General features: G+C 41.2%; 1 protein-coding gene across 23 annotated transcripts; it reads left to right on the forward strand.

The window, feature by feature from the left end:
• The first annotated feature begins 936 nt into the window (after positions 1–936).
• Positions 937–10,170, forward strand: LOC123147386 (uncharacterized). Of its 23 annotated transcripts, none has more exons than XM_044566772.1 (9): positions 937–2,240; positions 2,333–2,490; positions 2,586–2,650; positions 3,881–4,816; positions 4,938–5,042; positions 6,192–6,410; positions 7,033–7,597; positions 8,746–8,964; positions 9,586–10,170. In XM_044566772.1, exons 1-2 carry the CDS (start codon positions 1,035–1,037, stop codon positions 2,405–2,407), a joined length of 1,281 nt encoding a protein of 426 aa, XP_044422707.1. In that variant the 5' UTR covers positions 937–1,034; the 3' UTR covers positions 2,408–2,490; positions 2,586–2,650; positions 3,881–4,816; positions 4,938–5,042; positions 6,192–6,410; positions 7,033–7,597; positions 8,746–8,964; positions 9,586–10,170. The 23 variants fall into 23 exon arrangements, with proteins under 23 accessions (XP_044422707.1, XP_044422699.1, XP_044422658.1 ...); XM_044566723.1 differs by adding an exon at positions 7,678–7,712 and having other exon boundaries at positions 938–2,490; positions 2,586–4,816; positions 7,033–7,371; positions 7,472–7,597; XM_044566739.1 differs by adding an exon at positions 7,678–7,712 and having other exon boundaries at positions 938–2,490; positions 2,586–4,816; positions 7,033–7,371; positions 7,493–7,597.
• Positions 10,171–16,651: the final 6,481 nt, after the last annotated feature.

Raw genomic sequence — 16,651 nt, forward strand, 5'->3', positions numbered from 1 at the left:
ACAGCCGAACCAAACACCACCTAAGGATGAGTAAAGGACAAGTACAATTTTGTGTAGTATGGCCGCCTATGTTTGTGTTTGCTTTGTTAAAAACGCCAAAGGGGAACTAAAATCTGATTGATTACATATGCTCTTCTACATCAGTACAGTCTAAAACACTTCCAGCTCGGCTTGTTATAACTCACTCGTTGTTTCACTGGCCATCATACACGAGAAAATAGAGCCGAGCAAATTTTGTTGTAGTAGACAGTTAAGAAGTCGCCGTGCTAAGGCCCTAGAGGACCACCACACCAGAACAACAACCGCCGTCGATGAAGAGAAGCGTATATTGGAAGGGTCCAACCTGTAAACACACAAGCGTAGACGAACGAAGACCAGATCCAAGCAGATCCACCAAAGACAAATGCCAACCGAATTTCACGAGATTCGTCGGAGAAAAATCTCCACACGCCTACCGACAATGCTAGAAGCACCACCGGGACGAGGGCTAGACGTGGAGAACATTATTCCACCTTCAAGAAGCTGTCGTTGCCTTGCCTTCCCGACCAGGACACAAACCCTACCAAAACTTGGAGCCCTCCCGCCGACAAAGACTGGGATCCACCGCATCTCCATGGCCCTAAGGCCACAGTAGATGAGGCAGGCCGGCGGGTGCACGACGGGAGGCAGCAGAAACCCTAATCTAAGCCCTCGTGTGTGGGCAACCCCTAATCTCTGCAGGAAAAAAAATTATGTTGGATTTTTTTTTGAGGGGTTGATTTGTGGTTGATCTTTGCTAGGGAGGAGATCTTGTAATCGCAAAAAACAAAAACAAAAAAATCATCTAATCTTGTTAACTCTAGCAGCACGCACCCTGAAAAAAAAAGAAAAAAAACTCTAGCAGCACGCAGGCAAAAAAACAAAAAAACGCAAATAGTACAGTACCAGTCGTAATCTCTTCTATTCTCTTCTCCCACCAAATAGCCGTCGCGCATTCCCCATTCCCACGCCGCCACCGCCGCCGTCGCATCCTCGCCCATCTCCGCCGCGGCGCCATGCTCCGGCTGCGAAGCTCCATCCTCGCCCATCTCCTCTCTTCTTCTCCAGCCACCTCTCCCGCATCCCCTCTCCGCCGCCTCCTCTCTGCCTCTGCCGTAGCGCCCGCCATCTCCCCAAGCGCCGGATTCGCCGCGGAGGAGTACCTCGTCTCCACCTGCGGCCTCAGGCGAGAACAGGCCCTCAAGGTCTCCACCAAGATCTCCCACCTCAAGTCCCCAGCTAATCCCGATGCCGTCCTCTCATTCCTCGCCGGCCTGGGTCTCTCCACCACCGACGCCGCCGCCCTCATAGCCAAGGACCCGCTGTTCCTCTGCGCCAGCGTTGAGAGGACCCTGGCGCCCGTCGTCGTCGAGCTCACCGCGCTCGGTCTGTCGCACTCGGAGATCGCGCGCCTAGCCTCACTCAGCGGCCGCCAATTCCGTTGTAGATCCATCGTCTCCAAACTGCACTACTACCTTGGCCTCGTCGGCTCCTCCCACACCTTCCTCCGGGTTATGAGGTTCTGCAATGTCTTCTCATACAGCCTCGAGAGGGTGGTCAAGCCCAATGTGGCTTTCTTGAAAGAGTGCGGGCTAGATGATTGTGATATTGACTGGTTGTGCATCTCAACACCGAGGCTGCTCACCACCGACCCGATGCGTGTCCAGACGATGGTGACACGTGCTGAAGACATAGGTGTGCCCCGTCGCTCTGGGATGTTCAGGCGGGCTCTTAATGTTGTTGCCTTTCTCTCTAAGGAGGAGATCACAGCCAGAGTGGACTACTTAAAGAAAACGTTCAGGTGGACGGATGCTGAGGTGGGCATTGCTGTTTCGAAGGCTCCCACGGTGCTGGGAAGGTCCAAGGAATCGCTTCAGCGCAGGTCCGAGTTCCTCATCTCCGAGGCGGGCTTGCAACCGGCTTACATTGCTCAACGGTCGGTAATACTCGGTCACAGCCTGGAGGGCCGGCTCAGGCCCCGGTACTACGCTGTAAAGTTTCTCAAGGAAAATGGATTGCTCAGGCGTGACCCAAGCTACGATACAATTGTCAAGCTGACCGACAAGGTATTCAGGGAGAAATTCATATACCCTCACAAGGAAGCTGCACCACACCTCGAAGAGGACTATGATGCCGCTTGTAAGGGGAAGTGCCGACTAATTTCAGATTCACATGAGCCAGGAACAAGCTATGATATAGCTATGTGTTGCTTGTCCGCTGCTGTATGTCTCTTAGATGCTGGGTTGTTGTTGCTAATGTGTGATGAAACTGATAATTTGGTTCCTGAATATTGTTATATGATGCCATCATTCAGCAGAGAAGAAACCATGGACTGATTATGAACATTTTTGTCACCGTTCATGTTTTTAAACACTCGTATTGGAGCTAAGTAAGTGTGAGTTCAGGCCATTATGCAACACATTAGGATTTCAATTCAAGTTAGCTGCTGGTACATTGAGACAATGAGCCAAGGTAAGGTTTCCTTCATGTGGTTAATGCACTCCTACTGTTTTTGCAATTCATAGTGGATCATTAGAGGAGAAATCTGATGCATGTCCCAAATTTAGGTTTTTTGGAAGCAGCTGGAGGGGATGTTGCCTTGTGTGTTAGCATTTCCTATTTAGGGCCCAAGGTTAATTCACCTGGCTTTAGTTTATTATATTTTTTCAATTATGATTTGATATAAAAAAATAATTTGATTTGCTCATACAAAGATTCATAGCGACCTTTTTTTCTTTTTCTTTAACTAACCAACCAAATATATATATGTATGCATTCAACTATGGAAAGTGTCTGGAAGTGAGTTCTCCTTTATTTGTATCGATTTGGAGCCATTGGTCATACTGGAAATACCTACTGGGCTGCATGATAAAATGTGCAGGGCTCACATCTGTACACTTTCTCTAAAGAAAATATCAAACTCTCACATGGAGGGGGGTTGGCATCATTTAAGTTTAAGTAAGTAAATTTAGGTGCCTCTGTTCATTTTTATGCTAGTAAATAGTAATGCTATTGAGACAATGGAGAAGCACTTGCTGCTAGTGATGTTATCGAGACAAAGAAGCACTAATTTTGTACTGTGTTTACTGGTAGTTTGTATCAGTTTATTTATTTATTTGTCTCATGTATGGCTGATTCTTTTCTTGGGGCATCTGATCTCGAAACTGGCTAGTTGAGTAGTAGGCTAGTAGCATTTCTTTTATTGCCAATTTGTATACACTACGTAATAGATATTTCAAGTGCCCTGGTATTCGTACCAGGTAAGCAAATCGATGCTTGTATGGTATGGTGCTGAAAAGCAGAGGGCATTTGATACAATAAGGAAACTTATGTCATGGCAACCTTAAAAAGCGTCATGACATTACCATGTTAATTTCTGCCATATCGTTTAGCTAATTTTATTCCATATGAGCACTATCTACATAGATACTGAGGACATCATTATCCCTTGGCATAATTTTTTACAATAGTAAAGTGGTCTTATGAACCATCCTTTTTCGCAAATTTCTATCTGGAAAGTCGTAATCGAAAAAGGAAAAAGCTGTGTGAGGATGGTCATATATTGGTTTGTTCCTGATGTGAGGCTGTAGTAGTTGAAAGAAATGAGATCTCAGGTGTGTACTTGTAGTAAGGCAAAGGAGATGGTCTATGCTAATACTGGCGAAGAGATGTGATTTAAAGATCAACTGTGTGTCCCTTCTCTGGTGCTTTTTGAAATTGTAGAAACAAGATTAATGAAATCTAGGTGAGGGGAACGGGTCGAATGATGAAGTGACTTACCACCAGGTGAGAAGATGAAGGGCTGGGCAATAGAAGCATGCTGATTTACTGAATGTGGATGGTGCTTTTTTTCTTCTTCTAGGAAACGAGACGAAACATGGCGGCAATGGCTTGGCTGTACTATACATTATTCTGAAGGCTCTGTTAGTTGATGACGCCTTGAAGCTTCAGCAACAAGTATGGCCTGACAATGCATGAGTTTTATTCAGGGAAGCTCCTACTTTTCTCTTTTTTGCATCTTGCAAGTTGAGTAATCCTTCTAGTATTGTACTATAGCTTTGAATAAACTAGCAGCATCTGGTGCTTTAATCAATTTTCTACATTTTGGTGCATCTTCACTTGGATGTAAACAATCTGAACAAGTCACTCATGCATGTAAAATGTCGGCGGTATGTAAATTTTGTACTCTGAAGTCTGAACTCTGAATTTCAATCAGAGCTGAACGTTAGCCATGAACCTTTCAAACTTCATGTGTGAACTTGAAACTTATTATACCCAAAAAGTTGCCAGCAGCTAATAGGCTAAGCTTTTATTTACGATTTCACTTCAGTCTCTTCAGAGCCACAACTATTATACAGAAAAGAGTATCAACATTTTCCATTATCATAGCAACATATGTATGACAAGAGTTCTTTTATGTTTTCAGAACGCTGGGACTGGTCTTAACTAATTATGATGAGAAATCACTTTCTTATCTTAAATACATCAGTGATTATAGGATTTTCATTCTCCTGTCGTTATCATAAACGTCCAATTTAGTGTATTAAAATAGGCATATTTTCATATAGGTTCGCCAAAAGGGAAGTGTCATTTTTACATTGTCAGCAACCGTTGGAGCTTGGTACAAGTGGAGGGAAAAAGGGGAGGCGTCGCAACAGGGCGCAAAGCTCATGGCGTCTGAAGCGTTCCATTTTCTTCCGGAAAGGAGGATAACTCCCAGCCTCTGCCATCAAAGCAATGCACACAGCCATCCATGGAGGCAGGAGTCTTCTCTCTTCTGGGTGGCTGTATTGTATTGGTATTGCTCTTCTCTTTTCTATCTCTTGCGCGCCGTGCCTCTACTACGTCTATGTACCAGCTGGTTCATCTCCGGTTAATTTTATGTTACTGATGTACAGAATGAACAACTTTGCTTCCAGGATTGTAGAATAGGCTTGATTGCAAAAAAATTATGGTACCATGGCAATTCAGGTTACTCTGAATCTTCCTCCGTGACTTATACCCAAGTGACCAAGCTATCTATAGTAAGTGAAAGATTTTTTTTTCTTCTGAATCTATTGCCTTAATTGGTGAAGTCTGATTTTTATATTCTCCTCTAATGGCAGCTGCAATTTGACAAGCAAACTTCATCAGTAATGATGTACGTACTAGTATTAGTATTGCTCTTTCTCTATAGAAATATGGGCAATGTTTATTTACCAACTGAACTTACCACTAAAAAAACAACAACAACTGAACTTTACAAAGCACAAACAAAAAAGAGCCCCCAATTAATGATCCAACTCGGCAGTGGATTTAAACTCACACCATAAATTTGACGTGTCTGCATAATATGGGGTTGGACTTGTACTCCCTCTGTTCCTAAATATAAGTCTTTGGAGAGATTCCACTATGAACCACATACGGATGTATGTAGATGCATTTTAGAGTGTAGATTCACTCATTTTGCTCCGTATGTAGTCCATAGTGAAATCTTTACAAAGACTTACATTTAGGAACAGAGGAAGTACATGACAAGTATGGTGCCAAAGAGATACGGAGCAGCTAGCACAAGATCGTGCAGACTGCTACAACCACGTGTTGAAAGGCAAATAGAGCCATGGATGATTTGGAAGCATCGCAATGGCTGCGTCTTCGAGGGTGACCACCTCACTGATCGACGTGATCAAGGACGAGGCTGCACTTTGGGCCAGAGCAGGGGCCCTAGGGCTACGCTTCAGAACGCTGGGACTGGTCTTAACTAATTATGATGAGAAATCACTTTCTTATCTTAAATACATCAGTGATTATAGGATTTTCATTCTCCTGTCATTTTCATAAATGTCCAATTTAGTGTATTAAAATAGGCATATTTTCATATAGGTTCGCCAAAAGGGAAGTGTCATTTTTACATTGTCAGCAGATAAAACTGTTTTACATTGAAGTCTAAAGCATGCATTTAGTATCTAATGTATTGAAGGCATGGTGATGAAATCCAAGTGCAAATGCTAGTTGATTAGCATCATTCTTATTTCTGCAATTTATTTCTCCAACATTTATGCATATCCATTTCGAGTAGATAAATAAACTTCACTAGTGAACTTACTGCCTGAAGGCAATGTGCTGAAAGTTGATAATGAAATACAGCTCCTGAATTAATCCCGAAAATTATAACAATTATCTCTATGGAGCAGAGACGGAAAGACCACCGCGGACGTGAGGACGACCAGGAGAGCGGCACCAACTGGAGGATGATGTAGTACTGCTTCTGTTTCCAGATCAAACTCAGCAAGGTTGTATACCAACTGAACTTTTACACGAAGAGGAGAGCCTAATGATGAGAGATCAGGGGATTGAACAGGACTATAAATCGATGAGTCTAATAAACAGTGGCTGGGTTTGAACATGGACAGGTATGGTGCCACGTATGGGGATTCAGCACAAGATAGTCCAAACTACAACCACATCAAAGTGCTCTTTCTTTCTTCTGGTCGTTGCTAGCTCCTGATGAAACTGATACTTACCATTCCTTGATGGCACGGTTTTGAAATTTTCCATCCTCATGTCATGTTGACACCATATGTTGGCATAGAGATATTACGAGTTCAGGAAAATCTTCGATGCACTAAAAAAGCTATTTAGTAGGTGGTTCCTTGCAAGAATTTCAGTATTTTTCACTAGGCACATTGTGAAGTTATCATTTCTCAGCTGTCCCAGCAAATGAGAAAAGTGGTGTAGCTTTCCTCATCAATATCAAGAAATCAATAGACAATCTTTTCCTGTCTACTCCCTCTGTAAACAAATATAAGAGCGTTTAGATTACTACTTTAGTGATCTAAACGCTCTTATAAAAGTTTACAGAGGGAGTAGTAGATAATTAGAGGCAACTTGGGATGGCACCGGCTGGGGGCTCTTCACTCTGAAGGAGGGTCAGCAAAGTTTGAGCTGAAAAGGTGGACTTGTACTGTAGGGCATGTAGACTGTTTGCCAGCTCAATACAAGTTGTGAATTGACCTCGGCTGATTGTTGTTTCAGGAATCTCTTCCTTCCTAGTGGGGAAAGGAACATGGCGACTGTTGGGGTTGATGGGACACTTTGGGGGATCCGGAAGGCCAAAAAATATGGCATGTTTCGAGCTGCGATCCCAGCGCACTGCTCTTTCATGTTTGCTACTGGATTAGCAACCGTTGGAGCTTGGTACAAGTGGAGGGAAAAAGGGGAGGCGTCGCAACAGGGCGCAAAGCTCATGGCGTCTGAAGCGTTCCATTTTCTTCCGGAAAGGAGGATAACTCCCAGCCTCTGCCATCAAAGCAATGCACACAGCCATCCATGGAGGCAGGAGTGTTCTCTCTTCTGGGTGGCTGTATTGTATTGGTATTGCTCTTCTCTTTTCTATCTCTTGCGCGCCGTGCCTCTACTACGTCTACGTACCAGCTGGTTCATCTCCGGTTAATTTTATGTTACTGATGTACAGAATGAACAACTTTGCTTCCAGGATTGTAGAATAGGCTTGATTGCAAAAAAATTATGGTACCATGGCAATTCAGGTTACTCTGAATCTTCCTCCGTGACTTATACCCAAGTGACCAAGCTATCTATAGTAAGTGAAAGATTTTTTTTCTTCTGAATCTATTGCCTTAATTGGTGAAGTCTGATTTTTATATTCTCCTCTAATGGCAGCTGCAATTTGACAAGCAAACTTCATCAGTAATGATGTACGTACTAGTATTAGTATTGCTCTTTCTCTATAGAAATATGGGCAATGTTTATTTACCAACTGAACTTACCACTAAAAAAACAACAACAACTGAACTTTACAAAGCACAAACAAAAAAGAGCCCCCAATTAATGATCCAACTCGGCAGTGGATTTAAACTCACACCATAAATTTGACGTGTCTGCATAATATGGGGTTGGACTTGTACTCCCTCTGTTCCTGAATATAAGTCTTTGGAGAGATTCCACTATGAACCACATACGGATGTATGTAGATGCATTTTAGAGTGTAGATTCACTCATTTTGCTCCGTATGTAGTCCATAGTGAAATCTTTACAAAGACTTACATTTAGGAACAGAGGAAGTACATGACAAGTATGGTGCCAAAGAGATACGGAGCAGCTAGCACAAGATCGTGCAGACTGCTACAACCACGTGTTGAAAGGCAAATAGAGCCATGGATGATTTGGAAGCATCGCAATGGCTGCGTCTTCGAGGGTGACCACCTCACTGATCGACGTGATCAAGGACGAGGCTGCACTTTGGGCCAGAGCAGGGGCCCTAGGGCTACGCTTCAGAACGCTGGGACTGGTCTTAACTAATTATGATGAGAAATCACTTTCTTATCTTAAATACATCAGTGATTATAGGATTTTCATTCTCCTGTCGTTTTCATAAATGTCCAATTTAGTGTATTAAAATAGGCATATTTTCATATAGGTTCGCCAAAAGGGAAGTGTCATTTTTACATTGTCAGCAGATAAAACTGTTTTACATTGAAGTCTAAAGCATGCATTTAGTATCTAATGTATTGAAGGCACGGTGATGAAATCCAAGTGCAAATGCTAGTTGATTAGCATCATTCTTATTTCTGCAATTTATTTCTCCAACATTTATGCATATCCATTTCGAGTAGATAAATAAACTTCACTAGTGAACTTACTGCCTGAAGGCAATGTGCTGAAAGTTGATAATGAAATACAGCTCCTGAATTAATCCCGAAAATTATAACAATTATCTCTATGGAGCAGAGACGGAAAGACCACCGCGGACGTGAGGACGACCAGGAGAGCGGCACCAACTGGAGGATGATGTAGTACTGCTTCTGTTTCCAGATCAAACTCAGCAAGGTTGTATACCAACTGAACTTTTACACGAAGAGGAGAGCCTAATGATGAGAGATCAGGGGATTGAACAGGACTATAAATCGATGAGTCTAATAAACAGTGGCTGGGTTTGAACATGGACAGGTATGGTGCCACGTATGGGGATTCAGCACAAGATAGTCCAAACTACAACCACATCAAAGTGCTCTTTCTTTCTTCTGGTCGTTGCTAGCTCCTGATGAAACTGATACTTACCATTCCTTGTTGGCACGGTTTTGAAATTTTCCATCCTCATGTCATGTTGACACCACATGTTGGCATAGAGATATTACGAGTTCAGGAAAATCTTCGATGCACTAAAAAGCTATTTAGTAGGTGGTTCCTTGCAAGAATTTCAGTATTTTTCACTAGGCACATTGTGAAGTTATCATTTCTCAGCTGTCCCAGCAAATGAGAAAAGTGGTGTAGCTTTCCTCATCAATATCAAGAAATCAATAGACAATCTTTTCCTGTCTACTCCCTCTGTAAACAAATATAAGAGCGTTTAGATTACTACTTTAGTGATCTAAACGCTCTTATAAAAGTTTACAGAGGGAGTAGTAGATAATTAGAGGCAACTTGGGATGGCACCGGCTGGGGGCTCTTCACTCTGAAGGAGGGTCAGCAAAGTTTGAGCTGAAAAGGTGGACTTGTACTGTAGGGCATGTAGACTGTTTGCCAGCTCAATACAAGTTGTGAATTGACCTCGGCTGATTGTTGTTTCAGGAATCTCTTCCTTCCTAGTGGGGAAAGGAACATGGCGACTGTTGGGGTTGATGGGACACTTTGGGGGATCCGGAAGGCCAAAAAATATGGCATGTTTCGAGCTGCGATCCCAGCGCACTGCTCTTTCATGTTTGCTACTGGATTAGCAACCGTTGGAGCTTGGTACAAGTGGAGGGAAAAAGGGGAGGCGTCGCAACAGGGCGCAAAGCTCATGGCATCTGAAGCGTTCCATTTTCTTCCGGAAAGGAGGATAACTCCCAGCCTCTGCCATCAAAGCAATGCACACAGCCATCCATGGAGGCAGGAGTCTTCTCTCTTCTGGGTGGCTGTATTGTATTGGTATTGCTCTTCTCTTTTCTATCTCTTGCGCGCCGTGCCTCTACTACGTCTACGTACCAGCTGGTTCATCTCCGGTTAATTTTATGTTACTGATGTACAGAATGAACAACTTTGCTTCCAGGATTGTAGAATAGGCTTGATTGCAAAAAAATTATGGTACCATGGCAATTCAGGTTACTCTGAATCTTCCTCCGTGACTTATACCCAAGTGACCAAGCTATCTATAGTAAGTGAAAGATTTTTTTTCTTCTGAATCTATTGCCTTAATTGGTGAAGTCTGATTTTTATATTCTCCTCTAATGGCAGCTGCAATTTGACAAGCAAACTTCATCAGTAATGATGTACGTACTAGTATTAGTATTGCTCTTTCTCTATAGAAATATGGGCAATGTTTATTTACCAACTGAACTTACCACTAAAAAAACAACAACAACTGAACTTTACAAAGCACAAACAAAAAAGAGCCCCCAATTAATGATCCAACTCGGCAGTGGATTTAAACTCACACCATAAATTTGACGTGTCTGCATAATATGGGGTTGGACTTGTACTCCCTCTGTTCCTAAATATAAGTCTTTGGAGAGATTCCACTATGAACCACATCTTGGATACAAATGAAGCGTACACAGAAAATCAAGGAATTGAAGTTCTTCACAAACTAAAAATATTTGTACTTTTGCAAATTTGATGCTACTATAAATGAAGTTCTTGACAAATTAAATGGTTTGTAGTCGTGCAAATTTGATGCTAATATTAGGTTAGTCTAAGTTACTCCAAACGGTTCTAATCTATGTTACAAACTAGTCGGCAGTTCTTTTCGGCGGCTTAAAAAATAAGGTGCTTCTCCCCAGCTTAAAAAAAATAAGCCGCCTCTAAATTTGTTGAGACTTCTAAATCGGTTATACCATAACTAGTTTAGAAGTCTCAATGAATAAAAGAGGCGGCTTATGGAAAAGCTGGGGAGGAGGCAACTTATTTATTACCGAAAAAGGATTCCCCCGCTTTGTATATAAAGCAACCAACCGATACATCCAACGATAGATGCTGGGGCGGAAGCAGCACAGTCACGGCCAAAAGAAAAGAAGAGAAAATACAAGAGAAACAAATGCCAACAACGGCGGATCGACAAAAAAACGAAGAAGCCTCGTGTCTGCTGCATCCACCGAAGAACGCCCACCAAGCTCCGAGCCTCCGAAGCACCGATACCAATCAACACCTTCAAGAAGGGACGCGATGATGACGACGCTGCGAGGCAACTTATTTATTAAGCTGCCAAAAGAACTGGCCTAAGTTACTCCCCATATGCAAAGCTTCATTTATTAGGTTTATTCCCTACTAGGACTAGCCTTATATTACTCCCCACTATTAGTTTACTTCCCACTAGTACTAGCCTTAGGTTACTTCCCACTATTAGATGGGGAGTAACTTAGACTAGTTTGTGACATAGGTTACTCTCGAAGCGAATTTATAGCACCCGGGTGCTCCACACACCTATACGAACATTAAATTCAAAAAAATACCGACAAATTTGAAAAACAAACCTGGGATTTTGGATATCAAACCTGGGTTTCCGATCTACTCTAGTGTGAAATTTCATGAAAAAAATACCAGGAAACATATTCGTGGCAAAAAAACAAAAACTTCCTACGTATACAAAAAAACTGTTTGGATGAATTTTTGTTCGGACAATATTTTCTTCGCCACGGATACATTTTTCTGGTATTTTTTCACAAAACTTCACACAGTAGTAGATTGAGAACCCAGGCTTGATATCCCCAAATTTCAGTTTTTTAATTGTTTTGGTATTTTCTTACGTTTAATATCATTAGAAGTGTGGAGAACCTAGGAGCTCATGTGTATTTTCCAGGTTACTCCCCACTATTAGATGGGGAGTGACTTAGCTAGTAACACGGCAACGAACCGGCATATGGGTATTGGGCCATAATGGAATCGCCATACATGTAGATGGACAGTTGGACACATGAGGTTAAAATACGTATGGAAAACTTTGCCGTGCTTGAAGTGTGATCTACCCAGGGAGCCTGGAGTCCGGCTCCGAGGGCGGTGCTCTGGACGTGGCCAATGCTCTGCATAGACATGACTTGCGTGATCAAAATTGCCAAATTCGGTTATTTTTGAAATAGATTCCAATTTGACCCAAAATGTTGCAGCTCAATTGGCCGCAAAATACTGAGGACAAGGGTTTCAAATATTGAACATAAAAGTAGGAAAAAATTGAACTGGGATATAGCAGTTCTGAATGCTATGAGGCTTGTCCATCCGGACTACTCATTTATCGTGGACTACATGGTTTGTACTTGTGCAAATTTGATGATACTGTAAAAGATAGAACTTTACTTTTTTCTCTGTATGTTTAGTTCTTTCATTATATGAAATCTCAATCACTGTGATGTTTATCTGGTGTTTATACTTAAGTTATTTTGTCACCACTGCCGGTTCATAAATGGGAGTGACTCTTGTACTCTTTGAGCAACCAGTTGATAGAGTTGATTGGGAAGGGCTCCGTGACGTTAGTGTTTCCTGCTATGGACAAAATACAAAGTTGTTGTTGCTGCTGATGAAAGTAGTTGCAACTTCCTAAAAAAGAAGTAGTCACATTTGACTTGATGCCCAGAAAATAATACGTGGAAATATTAATAACATTAATTTTTCAAAGTTAGTGCTTCTTGGAGCCCTTCAACTTTATTTTAGGGGCTGGAGCCTTTCCACTAATTCATGCTGCAAGAAAAGCTGTTGTTGCACTTATGATGACCGGTATGGCAGTTGGGTTTTGCTGGTCATATAGCAGTTGGGTCTTGTTATTTCCGGTCAATTAATTTTGAAAAATCCCTACACAAAAATTTACTGGTTCAAACTGGAAATGATGGCAGATTTATTTACCTGGAAACCCTTGTTCTATTATCTGAAGATCCATTATATGGTGGCTATGAAGGTAGTCCTGTACAAGTGATTTTTCCTTTTATAATTTTTTTATTTCATTCATATATACAGTTAAGCTTTCAGTTTATTTTCATATAATGTTGCAGATATTTCTGTCCAAGATTGCGAAAATTATGTTGTTAGTAGTGAGTTATTTATTGCTACCAAGTATTAATATGCTGCCCTTCCAATGCTTATGCTCCGATATCTCGAAGCATAATATTGCTGTATTCATGCTTGTTGAAAAGCTATTGTTCTCTTCCTTGCAAGTTGTGGATCTTAAGAGTAAACCAAATCAGATTGTTATCTCTACTCCCCGAACCATGTACTTCTTTACTTATAAAACTTCTATCATCAGCTTCTGGACCTCTACAAGTTTAAGAATGCTCAAGGCCATGATGGTTTCTTTCATCTGGAGAACAATAATGGATTGGTATGTAATGACTCACTCATGAACATCATTTCTTGTAAATCTTTCGTATACTTCTCCACATTCAAGATATTGTACTGACCTAAAAATATAACCAGTTGTAAATATCGTTTGGAGATTGAGTAAACTACAATTCGGCTATCCAATGGGGTTAAAAATACCTTTCCATTTTCCTAAAAAGAACCTTCACGTGGCCACCTATACGATCTGAAAGCGAGGATTATGTCATTTAAAAACAAAATAGGCGTGGAGTTGCCTATTTAGAGCAATATCTTCTTCCTAAAACCTACAGAGTGCACGCGCACTAAACGGAGAGAACGAGCGGCCGGCTCTGCCACACACATGCATGCGTAGGTTTTATCTTCTAGTGCATGTGATTGATCATTAAAAACAGTCAGACTTATTATATCCGATGGACAACAAAGCAGATTCACGTTTATTTATTCCGGTTCTTCAATTTTTAAAAAGTAATATCTTTTAAACCACGTGTCAGAATTCAGATCCGTCTTTACCGTTGGGTTCGTCGTGACGAGATCTTTGAAACTAGATCCTATATGAGTATGTTTCAATGAATTTTTTTATGCCAACTTTAATGATATATTTGTGCAACTTTAGTACTATATTGTGCAACTTTAGTACTACATCGTGCAACTTTTTTTCAAAACTAATGTTTGGAACTGCACCTTCGTATGAGGTTGCAACCTAGCAACCACGACGACTTTGATGTGCAACTAGTCTATTGCCTCGATGAAAGTCGATGTGCAGCCTCCTCTTGTAATGTAGTCTAGTTGCACATACATTGATATTTAGTTGACAGGAAGACTAATTACACACACGTATGATCAGTTGGCTTGTAATTTAGTTTAGTTGCACACGCATTGATATTTAGTTGGCAGGACACTAGTTGCACACACATATGCTCAGTTGGCACTGCAATGTAGTCTAGTTGCACACACATTGATGTTTAGTTACATGACTATTTGGCACACACATATGCTCAGTTGGCACTGCAATATAGTCTAGTTGCACACACATTGATGTTTAGTTGCAGGACTATTTGGCACATACATATGCTTAGTTGGCGCGGCAATCTAGTCTACTTGCACACACATTGATGTTTAGTTGGCAGGACACTAGTTGCATACACATATGCTCAGTTGCGCGGTAATGTAGTCTAGTTACACACACATTGATGTTTAGTTGGCAGGATAATTGACACACACATATGCTCAGTTGGTGCGGCAGTGTAGTCTAGTTGCACACATATTGATGTTTAGTTGGCAGGAAAACTAGTTCGTCGAAACATTTCCATGCGGGATCTGCTTTTGAAGAGCACGTCGCGAGGGTTTCAAAGGTGAAAACGGATCTAAATTTCGACATGCGATTTAGAAGATATGCCTTTTACAATTTTCAAAACCAAAAATTAATGCACAGACGAACATAAGGAATATTAATACAATGGTATGCAGTCATTCATCACACGTGAAAAAAAACCATATATAAGGTGATTAATTAACAACATGCTACAGGTTTCCTAATCAGGACAAAAAGACAGAAGGTTTCCAAAAAAGCTGGCCGCCCAGGAGCGCTAGCGGGCACCCAACCGCCCGCTAGACGCGTCCTATCTTCTTTAGTCTGATTAGTGGTTTACCCCCATGTCAAAACAAGTGTATGTGTGATTTCTATTCAGAAATGAAGATGGGGCCTTTGTCCTCTCCAAACTTCATAATCATAAATCAGCGGGTTCAGTGTAGAGTAGTCGGTATCACACCCGACGACTATCGCATGGTGTAGTTATGTAGACACTAGGCCAAATAGTAACACATCATTACATGACACTACTCCCCTCGCCCCCCAGAAAAAGATTCGTTGATTTAATACAAAGTTAGTATAATTTTGTACTAAATCAGCGACATTTATTTTGAGACGGAGGGAGTACTACAGTGCTATTTAGATTTAGACCGGGCCAGATGTATACGTTTATTCATCCAACCCAAATTTGTTCTGCTAAATGAGTTCCTTGTTGTTACAAATGCACCTGGGCAGGGGCCAAAAATCATCCTGATGTTTTGGGTGATTCATATAAGCTAAACAAGCAGATCCTTGGGTGAGGGCGAACTGGTGATGTGTTTGCCAAGATTTTGGATGTCAGAGATTCCAGCAAGTTAAAAAGTGTATATACAAGTTTAGAAATGATGAACTGTTAGCTCAGCTCGGATAGTTTTAAAATGTTCAAGAATTTTAGAAAGTATTCCTGAATTTAAAATATACTCTTAAAATTTTAAAAACACACTACATTTTAAGTTTTTTTGCTAATATTATAAAATTTCGTGATTAATTTTTTTCAAAATGCTAAAAATGATTTTAAAAATCTTCATGAACTTAAAAAAATGTTCATAAAGTAAAAAATATGTTGAAAATTTTGGAAAATGTTCCTAACTTTTTAAGAAGTTCATGAATTTGAAAATATTTCCAAACTTTCAAATGTTTATCAATTGAAATTTTTATCTGAATTATAAAAATGGTAGGGAATTGAAAAAGGAAAAAAAGTAAAAAGTTAGATGGAAGACCAAAACAGAAAATAGAAAAAGGAAAGGGGAAATTGGCAAAACCGATCGGGAAAACACATAAAAGAAAAAAATGAGCCTTTAGAACCTTCTCAAAACTGGAGAGAAATACAAGAAAGAAAATCTACTGGGACTCGGACGATGAAGCTCGAGAATGATGTATGGGAAGGATGACCTAAACAACGGCTCGCACGAGCTGAAAACTCATATCCTCTGTGGTCCGAACTCCACCACTAGCTCTGTGGGAATGACGGAGGCATTTTTTTTCTAGAATCAAGGCATGGAGGATAGTGTCTTTAATCTTTCGGATTTTCAGAGCGTAATGTCTCGTGGATGTGTGATCCTTCCCATCCATCGTTTTGGCTCTTCTTGGCTGTGGAAGCAAGAATACGTGAATGTGCAAGGACAAGACAGACGATGTTGACATGCTCATAACTAAATTCACGCGTCTAACAACAACCCGGAATGACCGACATGACAAAACTGAAAAGATCATGTTATGAATGAGACACGTATTACGATGCAAAAGAAAAAAAATAACAACCTGGAGATTAATGTGGAAGGATACGAGGGGATCGACTCTTCGTTACTTACCATAACGAAAAGACAGAAACACGCTACTACTATCTATCACCACCCGAAAAATTCCGACGCGTCGAGCTGTCTCCTCCCATGCGGGGTCTGTCATAATAAATGTTCGTACGTTCAACAGCCAATACATCGAAGAACGACAAAAACAGGAAACACGTTAAAGCTCGTACAATCTTGATCAGGCCAGATTCGCTCGGTG

This window comes from Triticum aestivum, chromosome 1B (assembly GCF_018294505.1).
Source record: "Triticum aestivum cultivar Chinese Spring chromosome 1B, IWGSC CS RefSeq v2.1, whole genome shotgun sequence".
Taxonomy (NCBI): Eukaryota; Viridiplantae; Streptophyta; class Magnoliopsida; order Poales; family Poaceae; genus Triticum; species Triticum aestivum.

Coding starts and splice junctions, on each gene's coding strand:
- LOC123147386 (XM_044566668.1), top strand. CDS start 1,035: ATGCTCCGGCTGCGAAGCTCCATCCTCGCCCATCTCCTCTCTTCTTCT.